This window comes from Thamnophis elegans, chromosome 6 (genome assembly GCF_009769535.1).
Source record: "Thamnophis elegans isolate rThaEle1 chromosome 6, rThaEle1.pri, whole genome shotgun sequence".
NCBI lineage: Eukaryota > Metazoa > Chordata > Lepidosauria > Squamata > Colubridae > Thamnophis > Thamnophis elegans.
The window spans coordinates 60,625,746-60,643,936 of NC_045546.1; the positions used below are offsets into that span (position 1 = coordinate 60,625,746).

Below are 18,191 nucleotides of genomic sequence, written 5' to 3' on the forward strand. Positions count from 1 at the left end.
CGCCGGACTGTTGGAAGCCTTCCTAGCGCTGGGGCTTTCTCCAAACACGACAGCAGGGCTTTAAAGGGCTCCCCCCTCCCCAGCCAGCCAGTCCACCCAGCCCATTCCTCCCCCTGCCACCGCTGTGTCCAACAAGCCAGGCGTCTCGCGTTTATGGCGGACATAAACGTGAGACTCCTTGCCTGTTGGGACACAGCGGCAAGAACGTCCCTGCCGCTGCCCCTTTCCTCTCTTTTCCGGGTAAAGTGGAGATGGGAGGGAAGGGGTCGCTAGGAGGGAAGGGGTCACTCCTTGGGAGTCTCTAGCCAGCAGCCCCAGGAGACCCCCCCCCCCGAGAAGAATTGGGGCTACCAAAGCTCCCATACCCACCCACCTTTGGGATGCAAGAGACTGCAAGGCTTGCAGCAAAGGGAATCTGGACCCCGAGAAGGTTGGGGAGGGGTGAAGAGCGAGCCTCCTCCTTCTCCCCCACTCCTTTCTCCTCTGAAGTGCGCCCTCTGAAATAACCCACCCAACGTAAGCGTGCTCAAGTGCAACGAGGCATGATTCGCTGCTCCCAGATCAGGAGGCGGGAGAATCAGTGCCTCCTTTGCATACAAAATTTTTCGCTTTTTAACCCTTGCTTAACTTTTAAAAGGCGAAAAATTCCTTATGCAAAGGAGGCCCCTAGTTCTCTCGCCTCCTCCTATAATTAACATTAAGCAGACACCAAGCCACTGTGACTTGGAGTCTGGTAGCAACTACCTTGGCTTTAATTATTTTTAAAAAAATTCTTTAAAATTCTTTCCTTTTCCTGGGGAGACTGGTGAGGCCCCGCCTCCCCTGCCTCTAGTGACTGCACGTCCCTGGTTTGTTTTCATTAAGATCAGATAACAATCCTGGATAACATTTCCCCCCCCAAAGGTTTTGTTTCCAGAAAAACATTTGTGATTATGGTAGACCCCTTCAAACTGAACACAAATATAATTTCAAAATGACTGCATCACATAGGAATCCTGAGAAACATGAAATTAACTTTTAATAACTACAATCTAATAATCACATATTTCCAACATGCTTCATAAGTTCAACAGGGCTAAAAATGTTTTGCTGCTGATTTTTGTTTGTACTCAATGTCTGATGCATCTCACTACAATGTCCAACAGTAGTCAGCCAGTATTGATAGATTATAGTTTCCATTGTTCCAACAACCTGGTGAAATCTTTAGAGGTTTGAAAGTAGAGCCACTACTTTCAGATCTCCCCAAATATTCCAGTTGTTATTGGTGTACTTGTTGTGCTTCAACAACAGTTCCATGTTTTTGTAAGTTGCTTTCATGTCTCGAGCATAGCCAGCACGCACTGTTGTTGTTGTGTTGGAAGCACCCAGGAGCTTCTTGGGTGATGGGATTAACTAGTGACATTGCCATTGTCCAGGGAACATGCAGTTGGGGCTCTTTTGATATCTCCATTAATGAGCCCACTGAAGTGGTACCTATTTATCTATTCATGTTTGCACACTTTCGAACTGTATGTCAGGAGGAGCCTAGAGCAAATGATAAGAGTCCGTTCCTTCACACAGCAGCATTCAGGTCTCAAATATTGGTTTACAAATTGTCAATCCTAAAGGGGTACGTTGCCATTGTGTAAAAACAGAAGATTTCTATAAACTAAGTTACATTACAATATATTTTAGTGATTAATGGCCAAAAATTTTAGTGATTAATGACCCAAAAGTGTTCAGGAAGCAAAATCTTTGTTGTCCAGTGTAACTTGTAGCTTACTTTTCTCCTAGCTTTTTCAGTAAAACATAGTTTTAAACAAACCTAAATTCCTAATTCATATGTCGTGTGACAAATTGCAGTTAATTGAAATGGGTACTCCCAATGACTTCCTCTTGACTATGATACAGTGAAAGCAGGCAAGGCAAGAGATTTTATTGTATTTGGTACTCAGGTTCAGATAGACTATGGCTATACCATTCTGATATTCTTGTAGTTTCTCAATTCTTTTACCATATCTCTGAGAAAACTGTTTTTAAGATGTTGAAATTTTCACAGGCACAATAGATCCTAGTTCACCATACACAATGATGTCACCCAGTCAACGTGCCGGGAATTGGCCAGGTTCACCTCAGGTTTCTGGTCCCTCTACAGCAACACGTATGCCTGGAATGTCACCAGCCAATCCTTCCTTACATTCTCCAATACCAGATGCATCTCATTCACCACGAGCAGGAACAAGTAAGTATGAGCAATAGCTGGTTGCATAAACAGCTATCTGTTGCATTAAAAGAAGTAACAATTCAATCATACTCAATATTTCTTTACAACCCACATCAATTCTCTTGCTAATGTCCATAGTAATAGAATTAATAAAAGGCTGGTGGAACGTTATTTATTGACTCGTTAGGCAATTCCAAATAACTTAGCCTAGTCTTCCTATTGAAATATAAGCAAGTTCAAAGGTATGTGTTTCTCATGATGTACCCATCTTTCACTTCCAATAGGCAGAAGCATGCTGTTACAATCATTTTCATTTCCTTTGACAAACATTGATTCATTGCAGTAGACCATATAATTCCCAAAGCTTTTCTATTTCATTTTCCCTGAAATTTCTCTGTTTATTTTTCCATCTTCAAGTAATGATTCTATCAAATTACACTATTTGCTCTAGTTTTTGCCATTTATATATAGCCTGTATTTTGTTATTCAATTTTCTCTGTCAAATACAATTTCCTTGGACTTTTATACAGTAATTTTCAGATTCATGTTTGAGCCATATTTTTGTTGTTGCATTGTACAGGCCTGGAAATCATTTGCTGGAAATGATTCAGCCAGTGATGTCATTCATCTGCATATAAACACACATATGCTAACTATATCCCCAACTAACTTCTAACCACCAATTTTCTATAAATATATTAGGCATATTAAGGGAACATCACACAAACTTATTTTTTTAGTGTAGAATCATTTGCTAAACATTCCATCTATTCTAACTCAGGTTTTATTTCCATTGTATTATCATATTAGCACACTCGGCAGCCAGTCTTTAATTACATATTAATGCAAAACATTTAATAATCCACACCAATTCACATTATCATAGACGTTTTCTAAATCAAAAGATATACAATGAATTTCCATTGCCACATTTGTATATTTTTCAGTAATTTGCTAAAGAGCATAAATTTGTTATGCACACTTCCTGCCTTATATAAAGCCTTATTCCTTTTCTCAAGTTTTTTTCATTATCACCTCCTGTCCTTTGAATTAAAATTTTGCCAAATACATTCCCAGGCATTGTTAACAAATTAATTTCTTTTTTTAGTTTTTGCATTCACTCTTGCTATCTTTTCCATTATAATAGAAAATAGTAACATCCTTGTTAGATGTAGATGCAGACTTTGAATATATATTATATAATTTGCACTTATGATTCTGGCTGGCTTACAATATATTAAGCAATTAAACATAATATGAAACAAAACAAAGGAATTGCTCACTTAATATAAATACATATACAAAAACACATCCAACAAGAGGCTTCATCCATTCTAACCCACAGCCTGGGAGAACAATCAGACAGTTTTAGGGCCTTATGAAATGCCAACAGAGTGGGATCTACATGAATTTCAGAAGAAATCTCATATCAGACCGCAGGTGCTGCACCAGCAAAAGCATATTTACTGGGTCTAAATAGATGGCATTGTTTAATCAAAGGAAGCTGGTGTGTATCAACCTGACAGCATTCACCAGATTTGTAGAAACCATGAGAGATAGGTGATTTTCAAACAACCTGGCCTTAGGCCATGTTGACTATATAGATGATGACTATATAGTCATCTTTGATTTGAATATGGAAAGATACAACCAGTGCAGCTCATGAAATAGAGGGATCATGTGGACATAGCAAAGTATGCATACAACTACATAGCCATTCCATTGGTAAATCACACCTTGGTTTACTTCTCTCTGTTCTTGCACCTTATTATTTTTCAATATTCCATTAATAGCATTTGTGGCTTTCTTTTCAGGTTTTTCTTAGGCCTTTTTCTAGCATTATTTTTTCCTTCAACACAGTACCATAAATCACTATAAAATGAAGTGAAGGAATTCTAAAAGGGTGTTTTTTTAAAAGAAATCTTTCCCTTACTTCATTTTCATTCCAAACTACATCATTTGGGATGTCTGAAAAATAGTCCTCAAATATTTGAGAAGTTTGATTTGTTACAAGTTTCCATGTTTTTCAGCTAAATAATTTAGATCACGTCATAAAAGCCAGAGCTTTTGTTATACAGTAATTGAGAAGCTTATCTAATAGCAGGTGAGATCACTGATAGCATACAAAGCATTGCTGCTTGATCAATATGTGTAATAGCACATTCACAATGGAGAACACCATTGCATGTTAAGGATCCAAAATATTTTATTCACAAATGATTCTGTGCATGGAACAGCTGTTGGGGGAGGGAGGGTGTATGCTCCAACCCCAGAGACAGCATGTTTAAGGCACAGGCCGCAGCTCAGGAGCTCGTTCCTGTGCCTGAACTGTTTATGGATGTAGTACAATGCCAGTGGATCCAGCCTGGTTCCCTGGCTGCCCCTGGTGGGGGAGATAAGAAACTACTCAGTGGAGTCAAATTTAGAGAACATCTTAAAATTGCCCTCTGTAGACCCTCTGGTCACTTCCTTGACCTCTAATTCAGTTCTTCCAGAAAACCTCATGGAAGGTCTCAAAACAGAAGATAGGAAGGTGGAGAAGATTTGCCACAAGACCCACCAAGTGGCAGCCTGGGCCATTAAGGCCTCTACTTTTGCCTTCTTTTTACTAGGCCTTTTATTCTCTGGTTACGAGAATTACAGTCTAAGTTACTAGCAGAGGACACATGTCTGTGCCAAGACGTGAATAAGATCATTGCAGCAGCCCAGTATTCAGTGGACACATCCCTAAATGTGGCAAAATTCACGTCTAGAGCTCTGGAGTCTAATGTAATGTCTCAACGCCTTCTCTGGCTTCGCCATTGGCAAGTCAATGTGAAATCGAAATGGGAGCTAGCTGCAACTCCCTTCAAGGGAGACAAACTATTTGGGGAGGCATTAGATTCAGTTCTGGTCGAATCTAAGGACAAGAGGAAGGTCCTCCCTACCAGTAACAAAAAGCAGGAGAGGAAGAATCAGCCTTATTTTAGGAGGCAGTCCTTTCATGCGACTGCTCATCATTTAATACTTCCACCTTTCACAGACCATTCTCCCAACCTCCCGATCAGTCTCAGGACAGACAGTCCTTTCGGGATAGAGGCAGGCAACAGTACCCCTATTGCAGACCAAATCGAGGAGGGGCATCCCAGAGGCCCTTCCGTAAGAACAAGTGACCACCAGAGGCTGCCTCCCCTCAGGGGGTGACTTCAGTAGCTCACCTCCCAATGGGAATTAACCACGACAGACTCTTGGCTCCTACAGACAGTGAGACAAGGTCTCATCCTGAAATTCATTTCTCTTCCCCCGAGGAACTTTATTCGCTGTCCCATTGATGAAAACACGCATGCACAAGGATGGGAAATGGCTGCCAAGCTTTACCGTTTCGGCTTATGAAAACAAAACGAGCAAAGCTTATGGGACTAAGACCTCGGACATTGCGAAAAAGGGGTTCTTGCAAGAGACCAACTTTCAGACGATCCAGGGAGGCAACTAGCTGGGGGGGGGGTGCCGCTTGCGGGCGGCTCCTGGACAGTGTTGCTGCCCTCGGTGGCTCCTGCTCTGCTCGGCGATGGCGTTGCACAGATGGCGACGATCTCAGCCCCGCTGCCGTGGGGAGCTGTTGGACTTGTGCCAGGCTGTGCCGGCGCGGCGGTTTGTGCTTTGTTCCGTGAAGGGGGTGGTGAGTTCTACAACAATGTATGTCGGGACTGGGCGGCTGGTTTTCTCTGGCGCCCCCCTCCTTCCTTCTTGGCGTGGCCTTCTATCCTGCCGTCGCCGCTGCGGGGCTCCTCGTTGCCCGACCCTTGGCCTGCTTTGATCTCGGCTCCTGGGTCTTTGCATCTGGCCCCTCTTGCTGCGGCCGCCATCATCTGCTGCTGTCCCAGGAGTACCGCCTCAGACAGCACCATTCTTTGGACCATCTTACTTTCGGCGCTGCTAGTCCGGGTAAGCGGTACCCCTGGGGATTGGGCGAATACCTCCCTCAGCGGCCGCCATTTTTGGTCCCGGCTGGAGCCTTTTTCACCTTTTTTCCTCCGTTTTACCCTTCGAACAATTACCACCGTTGCAGTGATTATGAAGATCTCTTGGCATGCTGGCAGCTTCTGCGGCTTGTCTGTGTTACATGCCCTCGACGGAAGGAGACGACGGAAAACAGTGAAGACGCGGGCGGGGATTTAGCGCCCCCCCTCCTCTCTTTAGCCGTTTCAGCCACCCCAGACTCTGGACCTTTTGGACCCCTTTTTTGCACCTTCCGGACTTGCAGGAGGGAAGAGAGAATGAGGAACTCTCCGTCCTGCACCATTTTTAGTTTCTAGCTTGCGTGAACCACTGGGCAGAACTAAGATCTGCGTTATCCTGTTGGTGGAGTGTGTGTTGTGTGAATGAAGGTGAATGAACCAATTTTATATTATTGTATTTTGTATGTTTTAATGATTACAGTGGGGTATGTATGAGGAGAGTGCTTGAGTGGTATACATGAGAGGACTGAGAGTGTGGCCTGGGGCCCCCTCCACTGAATTCAGAAGCAGAAGTGGATGGGGGCCCAGACCCGCCTCTCGTCCTAGAATGAATGGTATGTGCGGCCTGCCGGGAAGAATGGAGGCCATGGGAGAGGGGGGAGGGTCTACGGGGATGGGGGCGGATCGGAGCATCTTGGTTATGATGAGAGTAGTTTTTAGTGAAAAATCTTCCAATAAGCTTCCACCCCACAGGCCCACTGATTGCACCATCAAGATGTTGCCTGGGGTAGCGCTTCCAAAACCCCAAATATATTCTATGTCACCCAGGGAGATGGAGGAGATGAGGAAGTTTATTGACAAGAACTTGAGAGAGGGGCTTCATTGAATCAGCCAGACCTAAGGTGGCTGCCCCTGCACTATTCAGAGAAAAGAAAGATGGCTCTCTTCGTCTTTGTGTGAATTTTAAAAATCTTAATTCGATCTCATCCCAAAATCTCTACCCTTTGCCTCTGATGAAGGATATGCTGGCCCAGCTGGGGAAGGGCCGCATTTTTACTAAACTGGACTTACGGGAGGCATACTATAGGGTCCGGATTAAGGAGGGAGATGAGTGGAAAACTGCTTTCAACTGCCCCCTGGGTTGTTTCCAGTTCCGTGTAATGCCATTTGGCCTGCAGGGGGCACCTGCAGTCTTCATGCAGTTAATTAATGAGGTTTTGCATGACCACCTCTACAAGGGCGTTATCGTATATTTGGATGATATCCTTATTTACACGCAAACACGTGACAAACACATCAAGTTGGTCCGCACAGTACTAAAGAAACTCCGGGCTGCGGAACTTTATGCCAAGTTGTTCAAATATGAATTTCACCAGGAGAAAATAGACTACCTTGGCTATCGTATCTCCCATGTAGGTGTGGAGATGGACCCCGCTAAAGTCAAAGCGGTCACTGAGTGGGAGGCGCCTCGTACACACAGGCTGTTGCAGAAGTTTTTGGGTTTTGCCAATTTCTATCGTCAGTACATCCCTTCTTTTGCCAAAATTGTACTCCCCATCACTCATTTGTTAAAGTTCAAAGGTGGGCCGAAACCCAAGCCTAGCAAGCCATTGAATTGGACCATTGAGTGTCAAGCTGCTTTTGAGAAGTTGAAATGACTTTTTGCCGAGGAGCCGGTTCTGAAGCAACCAGACATGGACAAGCCGTTCGTAGTTCAAGCTGATGCCAGCGATGTGGCGGTGGGGACCGTATTACTTCAGACCAACGACCAAGGTAAATTACAACCTTGTGCATACACCTCTCGTAAGCTCACTGACACAGAAAGACATTGGGCGATCTGGGAGAAAGAAGCATTTGCTGTTCGTTGGGCTTTGGCCACATGGCGCCATTTCCTGGAGGGCGCTAAGCACCCATTTGAGGTGTGGACTGACCATAAAAATTTGGAGGCTTTGAGAACTCCCAGGAGGCTTTCCCCTAAGCAGATGCGCTGGGTTCAACATTTCAATTGTTTTAATTTCACCCTGAAGTACATCCCGGGGGGGGGGGGGAGAACTTCATGGCTGATGCTTTGTCCAGACTCCCGCAGTACAACTGCTCTAAGCTCAGCGTTGTCCAGACCGTTGTTCCCACGTCAAGCCTCGCTGCTCCTGCGGTTACTAGACAACAAACACGCTCTAAGGTAGACGTGTCTCAAGATTTTCTTTCCGACCTCAAGAAGGCCCTTCCTCATGATGATTGGTTCCAGCAGCATCAAAGTGAATGCACCATGAGGGATGATTTGCCATGGATTGGGGCGAAGCTTTACGTCCCTACCTCTCTTCGTCTAGTGGTTCTCCAACGGGCTCATGATCGCATCATTTCTGATAGGGGCGTGCAATTCACCTCATTGTTCTGGAAAGAATTTCTTAAGCGCATTGGCTCCACCCAGGGCTTAAGCTCCGCCTATCACCCTCAGACTAATGGGGCTTGTGAGAGGACTAATTCTGTTCTGGAGCAATATTTACGTTGTTTCATCAACTACCAGCAAGATGATTGGGTGGACTTGTTGCCGCATGCGGAGGTGGCTTATAATAATTCTGTACATAGCAGCACTGGTTTCACCCCTTTCCAGGTGGTGTTTGCCCAGGATTTTGTTCCTATTCCCGAAGTTCTTCTTGAGCAGCCGCAGGTTTCATCGATCTCTGAGTGGAGTGAGCGTTTACGGCATGTTTGGCCTTTGGCACTTCGAGCTTTAGACTCTGCGCATCGCGCGCATAAGAAGCAGGCTGATAAGAAATGTGCTAAATCTTATGATTACAAGGTGGGAGATCAAGTTTATCTATCCACAAAGTTCCTTCAAACTACACAAAAATCCAAGAAGTTGGGGCCTAAGTATGTGGGTCCGTTTCCCATCATCAAGGTCATCAATCCTGTTTCGGTTCGCTTGCAGCTGCCCAAGCACCTCAACCATGTGTATCCTGTTTCTCACGTTAATCTCATTAAGCCTGTTCGTTTTTCATCTTTATGTCCGCCGGTGGATCCGCCACCTGCCCCCCTATTGATTGATGTTGAACAACATTTTGCGGTTCGAGAAATTTTGGACTCTCGCAGACGGCGGAATCGAATTCAGTGCCTGGTGGCTTGGAAGTATTTTCCCCCATCTCATGCCGAGTGGGTGGATAAGTCTCATGTCCGTGCCCCCGAGCTGCTCCGCCAGTTCTATTCTGCTTATCCTGACAAGCCCTAGTTTTCCCTACTTCCTGACTTTTTCTCTCCCCCCCCCTTTTTCTTTTTCTGTTTTTTGTTGTTCGTCTGTTTGTGTTTTGTCGTTTTCCAGGTCTGACTGCCTTTTTCCAGAGGAGGGCCAGATGTCAGCCTCTGCTTTGCTGCTGCTTCGGCTGCCATTGAAACAGGGAGGGAGGGCATGGTATTTGGGTGGGGACTGATTGTTGTGCTGGAGGAAGATTCTGGAGTTTCTACTGCCCGTCTTACTGCGCATGCGGAGGAGGTTTCCCTCCAAGGCCAACGGCACCGACATTCCATCTTGGTGATGCCTTTCGAAGTTATCTCGCACCTGACATTTGGGAGAATTATGATTGGACTGTGCATGGGATGCCAAGGGGTGGGGAATGGGTTATACAATATATCATTTGCTTTCACGCCTAAATAATCAGACCCTCGCTTTGCTATGCTTATGTTCATTTATAATTAGTAAAAGTACACTTGATTTCTATCAATGGAGTCTTGTGGTTTTCTTTCCTGATTATCCAATGAAGGGGTGCTGACAAAGACACCCCAGGGAATGTACCTAGCATGCTCTGGATCTCAGGTGGGCTCTTCATAGATGTGTGAGGAGAACAGTGGATTTTTGCAGATCTGAGGCACTTTTCGTGTTGTTCCAGCTAGGGTCTATGTGGCGGAAAGTTCATCATCAACCATCGGCCGATGGCTGAGAGTATGCATCGCCTTGGCGTATGAGCAGCAGTCAAGGACGGTTCCGCACTATATCACTGCTCACTCCATGAGGAGCACCTCCAAAAAGGCTGCCTGGCCAACCCAGGCAACAATAGAGGATATCTGCAGGGTAGCGACGTGGTTGTCCTCCTCTCCGTTTGTTTGGAATTATAAAATAGACACATTTGCCTCAGCTGAGGCTTCATTTGGCAGAAGAGTGCTACAGTGGGTGGACAGACCTTCTACCCGCCCTGGTGACAAATAACTTGGATAGGTCCCATGTTTGGACTCTCCAAGCAGCGCACAGGAGAATGACTATTGGCTTACCTGAAGGGTTGTTCTCTGTGCACTGTGGGAGAGTCCAACTCCGCCCAGGGTCTTGTTTGGGTCCAGGGTACCAGAAGATTTCCACGCCATCTCATCGCATCTCTCTGGACCCAACAATCGTTGAAAAATTGGCCTTAAGGAGGAACAGGAGGCATGGTTAAAGAAATTTGAACTCAGTCCTTGGGCAGCCAGACTAATTTAACCCATGTTTGGACTCTCCCACAGCACACAGAGAACTATCTTTCAGGTAAGCCAATAGTCATTCTGTTCAGCCTCCAAAGTTTAAAATTTGTTGATAAGGTTTTCATCATTTTGGTTATATACAAAATAACATCAGGCTGTTATACGTACAATTTTTTTAAAAAAATGTTATTGTAATAATAATTACACAGTCATCCAGATTTTTAGTATGTCTGAGTAAGACTGGGATCAAACTGAAGAATTGCTGGTGTTATAGGAAACAGAGGCAGAATCTTGTGAAATTCATCTTTGTTTTTATTAGGTTCTCAAGCAGTGCCAACCAATATGCCTCCACCACGTAAACTACCTCACCGTTCCTGGGCTGCATCCATACCAACAATTCTCACTCACAGTGCCTTGAATGTTTTATTGCTGCCCTCACCAACCCCTGGTCTCATGCCAGGACTTGCAGGAAGTTATCTTTGTTCACCACTTGAACGTTTTCTTGGATCGGTTATTATGAGGAGGCATCTCCAAAGGATTATTCAGCAGGAAACGGTACCAATAGGATTAAAAAATTTAATTCCATTAAGCAGTTGCTGAAAGGCAAAGCTTCATTTTTCTCCTAGCTTCAGTATGCATGGAAGTAGAAATTGTACATTTGGAAACCATGTTTTAAATTGATTGGAATCATATGAAACAATATATGTTTATCCCAAATGTGGCTCATCCACTACTATATTACCAGTCCTTTTATTGAAAAATCCCAAAGTTCCTAGGAATGCAAATTGGAAAATATTTTGTTTAGTGTTTATACAGGTAGTCCTTGACTTACATCAGTTCACTTGGTAACTGTTTGAAGTTAGAAGAACAGCACTGAAAAAGTGATCTATGACCATTTTTCACACTTATGACCATTGCATCATCATCATTGTCACATGATTTTTCAGACGCTTGACAACTGATTCACATTTCTGTCCTGGGGTGATGTGATCCCCTTTTGCAACTCTGACAAGCAAAAGTCAGTGGAGAAACGAGATTCATTTAACAATCCTATTACTAACTTAACAACTGCAATGATTCCCTTAACAAATGTGGTAAAAATAAGTTGTAAAATAGGGCAAAACTCACTTGACAAATTTCTCACTCAGCAACATAAATTTTGGGCTCAATTGTGGTCATAAGTTGAGGACTATCTGTATTTGGAAACATTTTGTCCAAATTCTGACTCCTCCATAAACTTGTTTGTTGTCCAAGTCATCATAAATTTGTTATAATTAGTAGCAAAATAAGAATTTTATCGAAGATATATTTCATATTTGAAAAGTTGAGAAAAAATATGTGTTGCCTTGATATCAAATAGACTATGCCCACTGCTGACTTGATGGAGAGTATTTTCTTGTGGTAGGAGTATAAAGCAGTATGCAGTTCTTCAGAGTTTAAATGTTCAGATAAGTTATTTTTATAAAGCTACTGTACTGATCATTAAGCAACTTATTAATTATTAATTATTGACAGAGGAACCTGTTCAATTTCATCAGACAATAGCAATGATGCCTTTCATTTCCATTTAAATAAAACTTTCTGTTGTTATTCAGATCATAATAAAGCTTGGATAAGAACTTTCATTTCAATCAGATATTTTGGCTTTTTTTTAAAAAACAGTTGCAGCTTATCAATTCCAATGAACCTGGAGTGATCATGTTCAAAACAGATGCTCTGAAGTGTAGAGTTGCCCTTAATCCCAAAACTAACCAGACCTTGCAACTAAAAGTAGCACCTGAAACTGCAGGCCAGTGGAAGCAAGAAGAATTGCAAGTTTTGGAGAAATTTTTTGAAACCAGGGTATGTATTTGTCCAATGTTATTGTAATGCAGGGCTGTCAAACTCCTGGCCCACGGGTGTGTCATGGGTGTGGCCATGCCCATGCCTGGTTTAGCGAAGAAGAAAAAAGTCCCAAGACGATGTGAGTTTGACATCCCTGTTGTAATGTAACTGAGGGCTTAATGAACAAAGTAGTTAGGGTGCTGCGATTTTTCATGGTAAGAGGTCTTTGAATTAATTTTCATAGAAAGAGCAGAAGCCATTGTTCCATGACCAGGAGTAGCCAAATATTGAAAAAAGATTTTAAAAGCTGTATTCAACCATGAGTAACTGACCCAACTTTTCCCAGTTTCGTGATGTTCCTTTGAATTAAACTACAATGTTCACAATGTTATTAATTAAATAAATTACAATTTATTCTGGAGTTAAAGCCAGGGAACACTTACCTACGAAACATGATAAAAATACTGCATTTATTGTAGGTTGCAGGGCCACCATTCAAAGCCAATACTTTAATAGCCTTTACCAAGCTATTGGGAGCCCCTACACATATTCTTCGGGATTGTGTACATATCATGAAACTAGAACTGGTAAGTCCATTTTGTTCTCATCATTATTGCAGATATTTTTTCTACTTAAATTGAAAGTGGATTATTTATCTATTTCAATGGCATGTTTTATTAAATAGTTTCCTGATCAGGCAAGCCAGCTGAAATGGAATGTACAGTTTTGTTTGACAATTCCTCCAAGTGCTCCACCAATTGCACCTCCAGGAACACCTGCAGTTGTGCTGAAATCGAAAATGTTGTTCTTTGTAAGTAAAATTGCGGGTTCTAATGCTGATGATTCTATTTGATGTGGTCTTTAAGAACACATGTAATAAAGTTAATTCACTGCTTTACCTTAGCTTAAGTATGACTAGTATAATCTCTATTAATAACATCTTTTGAAAGAAGCATAAAACCTTTTTGGAACTAGTCTAGTTACTTAGATTTAAAAAATAGTTCCTATTTAATTTGTGCTGATAGTGCTGCCTTCCCTAAACTAATACATTTATAGACAACAACTTCCAGAATTCCAAGCAGCAGGAAAAAATATCAATTAAAAGGCATCTATTTTCTTTTGAAACATAGCCTTTTAACCTCGTATATGTAGAGATAGCTATTGCCAGCAACTATAACAAGCCCTAACAATAATAAAATGGCACCTGCATCATGATACAAGTACAAATGATACAATTACATACATAAATTACATCATTTGTATGAGATTATGGTGCACGTATCATTATTTGCTCATTTTGCTTTTCCAAGAACATCTCTAGTAATTCTTTACTAGAATTATTCAGCAGTTAAATATTCAAAATCAGATTTATGATCTTAAAAGACTGTATAGATGCAGAATTACTATGGTAATCATTGTATATATTGTTCTGTTTGGCAGCTTCAGCTAACACAAAAATCTGCAGTTCCACAGGAAGCCATGAGCATAATCGTTCCAATCATTTATGACATGGCTTCAGGTACTACACAGCAGGCAGATATTCCCCGGCAGCAGAACTCTTCAGTTGCTGCTCCCATGATGGTTAGCAATATTCTAAAGAGGTTTGCAGAACTGAATTCACCACGGCCAGGTACTGTACATGTGCAGTAGGTCAAATCATCTGCATGTTTGAGTTGCCAGAATCTCAACAATTACACTTTAAATATTGCACTTTATCATGGCTCTTGCTTTGCCTTAATTGGTTTTATTAAAATCTGTTTTCAGTTAACGCATGTACGTGATAAACTGTCTGTATATACTGCTTCATGGTGTCAGAGGGTTGTATTATTGACATGACATGGACTTTATATTATTGACCAAGGAAGTGTAATGCATTTGATGACTTGACTTATACTACTGTGGTCATAGTTACGCTATTTTAAGTATTAACATGTGACTCGGTGTGTATACTTATGTAAAATATAGTACTTGTTAGTCATCCTGCACTATAGAAATATATTTTCCCATTTATTGTAATTTATTTGTTATGAGACTGGTTGCCTATCTTGTTCTCATTTGTACTCTTTCAAGGAAAGTTGGTGAGCCAGCAAAATGGACCGATTTATAAATTATTTATAAAGTAACATTTATAAATTATAGTACTAGCTTTATTTTCTGTATTTCATAACTAACATCTTGTCTTGACTGTATCTTCTCTTCTGTGCTGTCTTTTTTTCTGTGAGATACTTTTGTATTCAGTTTCTCCTTTTCCCTTAATAAAAGTGTTAGAAACTTTTGAAATGCACTTTTTTTCAACATTTTTATTCTTGGGTTTGCAATTTCTGCCCAAGGCACTAATCTCTCAGAGTTGGTTTGAAATTACAAATAATTATATTGGCTTTATAGGGTAGTATGGTCATACTGATGAGCACAGATTCTAAAATTATACTATATACACTACAACTATATGCAAGCAGTTTATAGGAGTCAGGTGGTATGGATGATGCCTCTTCAAATGCTTGCCTTTATTTTTGATAATACTCCATCTGAACCTCTGATCATCATGGAGGTAAATGATTTTGGGACAGTAAGACATATACTTCCACCACGGTTTAAGGTGAATTATCCAACATTCATGCAATAGTTGCTAGCATTTGGACGAATATGTGGGCTACCTGCAATTCATGCATGCTTCAGAGAGTAGCTTAACTGTGAGTTACTTAAGCAGTGATGCTTTTGGGAAGGAAAATGCAGTTATAGTTTGTAATTGAACAGTTAGTGGGGCATTGGTCATCTGACTCATACTTGGGGCTTAACCAAAACTGGAAAAAAATAAAATTAGCATATATGGTTTTAAACTTGCAACATCTTTTCCCACATTGCTATAAAACATGATGGCATCAAAATAATTAATGCATGCCTTCTAAATGGAAGCTTTGAGACAACTCCATGGCTACTTTTTACTGCTTTGTCATTTTAAAATAGTAAGTTGAACCCTAGTGTACATTTAAGTAACCTATATATTCTGCTAGAAACCTTCCTGTGTTATAAAGGCTTCACAGATTGTATTCCTTAAAGAGTAAACACAGCAGCATTTTCAAAAGTTGTAGGCATACAGTTTGTGGGGTTTTTGCCAGGTTAAAAATAAAAACATTCTGCTTGAGTTATCACTTTTGAAATTGTGGGTTTTCTTTTGTCTTTGAGTCTCTTGTCAAGAAAAGTGCTGGGTTCTCCTAGAGATTTTTTATGTTTTGTATAGTGTTGATCTAATCAATTCCAAATATTATTGACTTCTTATTCTGATTTAATAACTTTTTCAATTGAAAAATATTACAGAGGTTAATAGTTAATGTAACTGCTAACAGCAATGCCAGCAATAGCTGTCCAATTGTTTTGCATTTTCTAATAGTCGTCAAGTGTGTTCTTCAGTACTATTAGCATGAATTGGTCATCCTTTGGCAATATAGTTTAGCATTCACATTTCCTTTAAGGAGCACAGGATAGTATACATAGGAGACTGAGAAAAATATTTACAGCCAAACAGAATTTGGTTGCTAATCCACAATCAACAATTTGGCTTTTGGCTCTTTTAAATGCATGGTCTTTTCTATATAGAAAATCTCATTAGCTTGGATGATATTTGTGCATATTATGTAGTAATTGGTATTTAAAAGACATACCTTTTATTTTCGATACCAACTGTACACTTTCTAGTAAGTTAGAATAAAGCAGTAATATAGACAATTGGGATTCTGTTTATGGTGCATAAATTGTATATTTGTTATTGTTAGTTGTTTACATTTTGTATTGATCACTGCCATAATGTAATCCACTTCTCTTAACTTCTTTTTCTTTCCCTTTTTCTAGGTGAGTGTACAATCTTTGCAGCTGTTCGTGATTTAATGGCTAACCTTACATTGCCCCCTGGTGGGCGCCCATAGGCTTTTATACAAAGGGTAAAAATGAGATGAAATGGAAAAACTCTGAAATAAAGCCTTTGGTTACTTAGAATGGAAGAGACATTTTCACGTGTCACAATTTTAAAAGAGCTGATACAATGGATTGGCCTACTTTCAGGGATGCACTTTCATCAGTTGTTTTTTTTCTTGGTACAGCACTCTTAAAATGTTTTACATTTCAGACTCATAATAAATTTATGTATCCTCTTGCAAGTAAAGAGTTCTGTTTTATACTTCAAAGATTATGAAAATGCCAAATTTGTTTATTTAAATGTTTTTTTCTGATGTCTTGGTGTAAGTCTTTTTTTAAAGCAGAGCTGTCATTTTTGGAATACTGTAAAACTATGAAAAACTTTATATTGAAACTGTATTTTAATATTACTGCTTTGGAATGTTAAAAATGGACTTGTTATAAACATGTCCGCAAAAGCAATATTTAATAAACTAGATTTTTAAAAATAAAGTTAAAGTTACTTTTAAAATGTACATTTATATAGGAAAAAAACCTGGATGGCTGTTTTTTTCCTCAACTTTATTGGTTCTCAGACAGTACCTTGCTTTCAGCTACCTTGAGTTCTAGTAGTGGACCTTCTGCCGAGCTTTTTAAATTTATGCATTAAATGACGAATTTGAAACAGGTCCTTTTTAAATAGAGGGATTTATTTTGATTGAATATGAGGGGAAAAGGTGAAGATATTCAATATTACTAAATAAGAGCCAAAAATATACTCGATATTGGTCATTCTTCATCGAAGGAGAATAATAAAGAAACCTGCTTGCAATAGCATCTTAAAGTGATTATTCCATTTTGCAGCTGCATTTTGTCAGTTAATTTATAGTGGCCAACTGTTGGACATCTTAATGGCATGAAAATGCTGTGTATTGAATTTAGGTTTACCAGATATCTGCACAGACAAAGGAAGGCAGTGACAATTGAAAGATTGACAAAAGGTAGGAGACAGTTTCTTGCCATCTGTTACAAAAATTATGGTGAAAAACTGCAAAAACAAAACATTTTTAGGTCTACATGTATATGAATGATTTCCAGCATCATAAAGCCTGGTTTTTGAATTGCAAGAAAGAGCCAGTTGGAGGCAAAAGCCTTCATGAATAACTGATTTAACTGTCAACAGGGTACTAATCAAACAATAAAAGTCGGAGAGCTGAGTTTGTTACTTTCAGTTTCTGCTTACTAGGAAAGCTTGCCTCACAAAGAAAAGCTGCTTACAAAAATTAAACCTGTTAAGATACTCAATACCCTGGACAATATTTGTTTTTAAGACTGCCTGCTGAATATAGGACATGAGGACTAAAAAGAGGACATATACCTCCTGTTGCTAGATCTTAATGGCAGGTAAGTGAACTCTAGTTGAACTGAAGAACTAAATTAAAACAGTACTGTTAACTTCCCAAAAAGATGGAGGTGGACAAGATCTCTAATTACATCAGCCTGGCTAAGTGCTGGTGCAGAATGCAAGAAGAAAAGCCAGCTTTTTACATAGAAGGTATATGGAAGCCACATTCATAATAGTGAAATGCTCAGCGTTTCTTTGCGTTTGGAAACGTTCTTGGAGGGTTAGGAAAATCAAACATCCAAAGAGGGCATCCGGTTAGGGAAGGCTGTGCTACAGTAACTTTGCTATTCTGTTCTGCTATAGGGTGCTATTTTCCAGGCAATTATTTGGACGGGGAATTATCCTGAAAACATAACAGTAAAATACGGTCCCCCTATTAGGTCTCATGCGAAAGAAAGATTGGATCACGGTGGGTTGACTTCGCTAAATCTTGAGGATCATAATGGCTATTTTATTGAGGAACGCTATGAAGTAACTTCATGGAAAAGGG

General features: G+C 40.7%; 1 protein-coding gene across 2 annotated transcripts in view; it reads left to right on the plus strand.

Annotated features, from left to right (window-relative positions):
• MED14 (mediator complex subunit 14) overlaps nt 1-16,809 on the plus strand; it is a 160,653-nt gene extending 143,844 nt beyond the window's left edge. For both annotated transcript variants that reach the window (XM_032219528.1, XM_032219529.1), the window contains exons 25-31: nt 2,039-2,221; nt 10,904-11,139; nt 12,247-12,426; nt 12,888-12,995; nt 13,094-13,219; nt 13,849-14,038; nt 16,255-16,809. In XM_032219528.1, the coding sequence (XP_032075419.1) occupies nt 2,039-2,221; nt 10,904-11,139; nt 12,247-12,426; nt 12,888-12,995; nt 13,094-13,219; nt 13,849-14,038; nt 16,255-16,328 (1,097 nt within the window). In that variant the 3' untranslated portion in view covers nt 16,329-16,809. The remainder of the gene's footprint in view (nt 1-2,038; nt 2,222-10,903; nt 11,140-12,246; nt 12,427-12,887; nt 12,996-13,093; nt 13,220-13,848; nt 14,039-16,254) is intronic.
• Nucleotides 16,810-18,191: the final 1,382 nt, after the last annotated feature.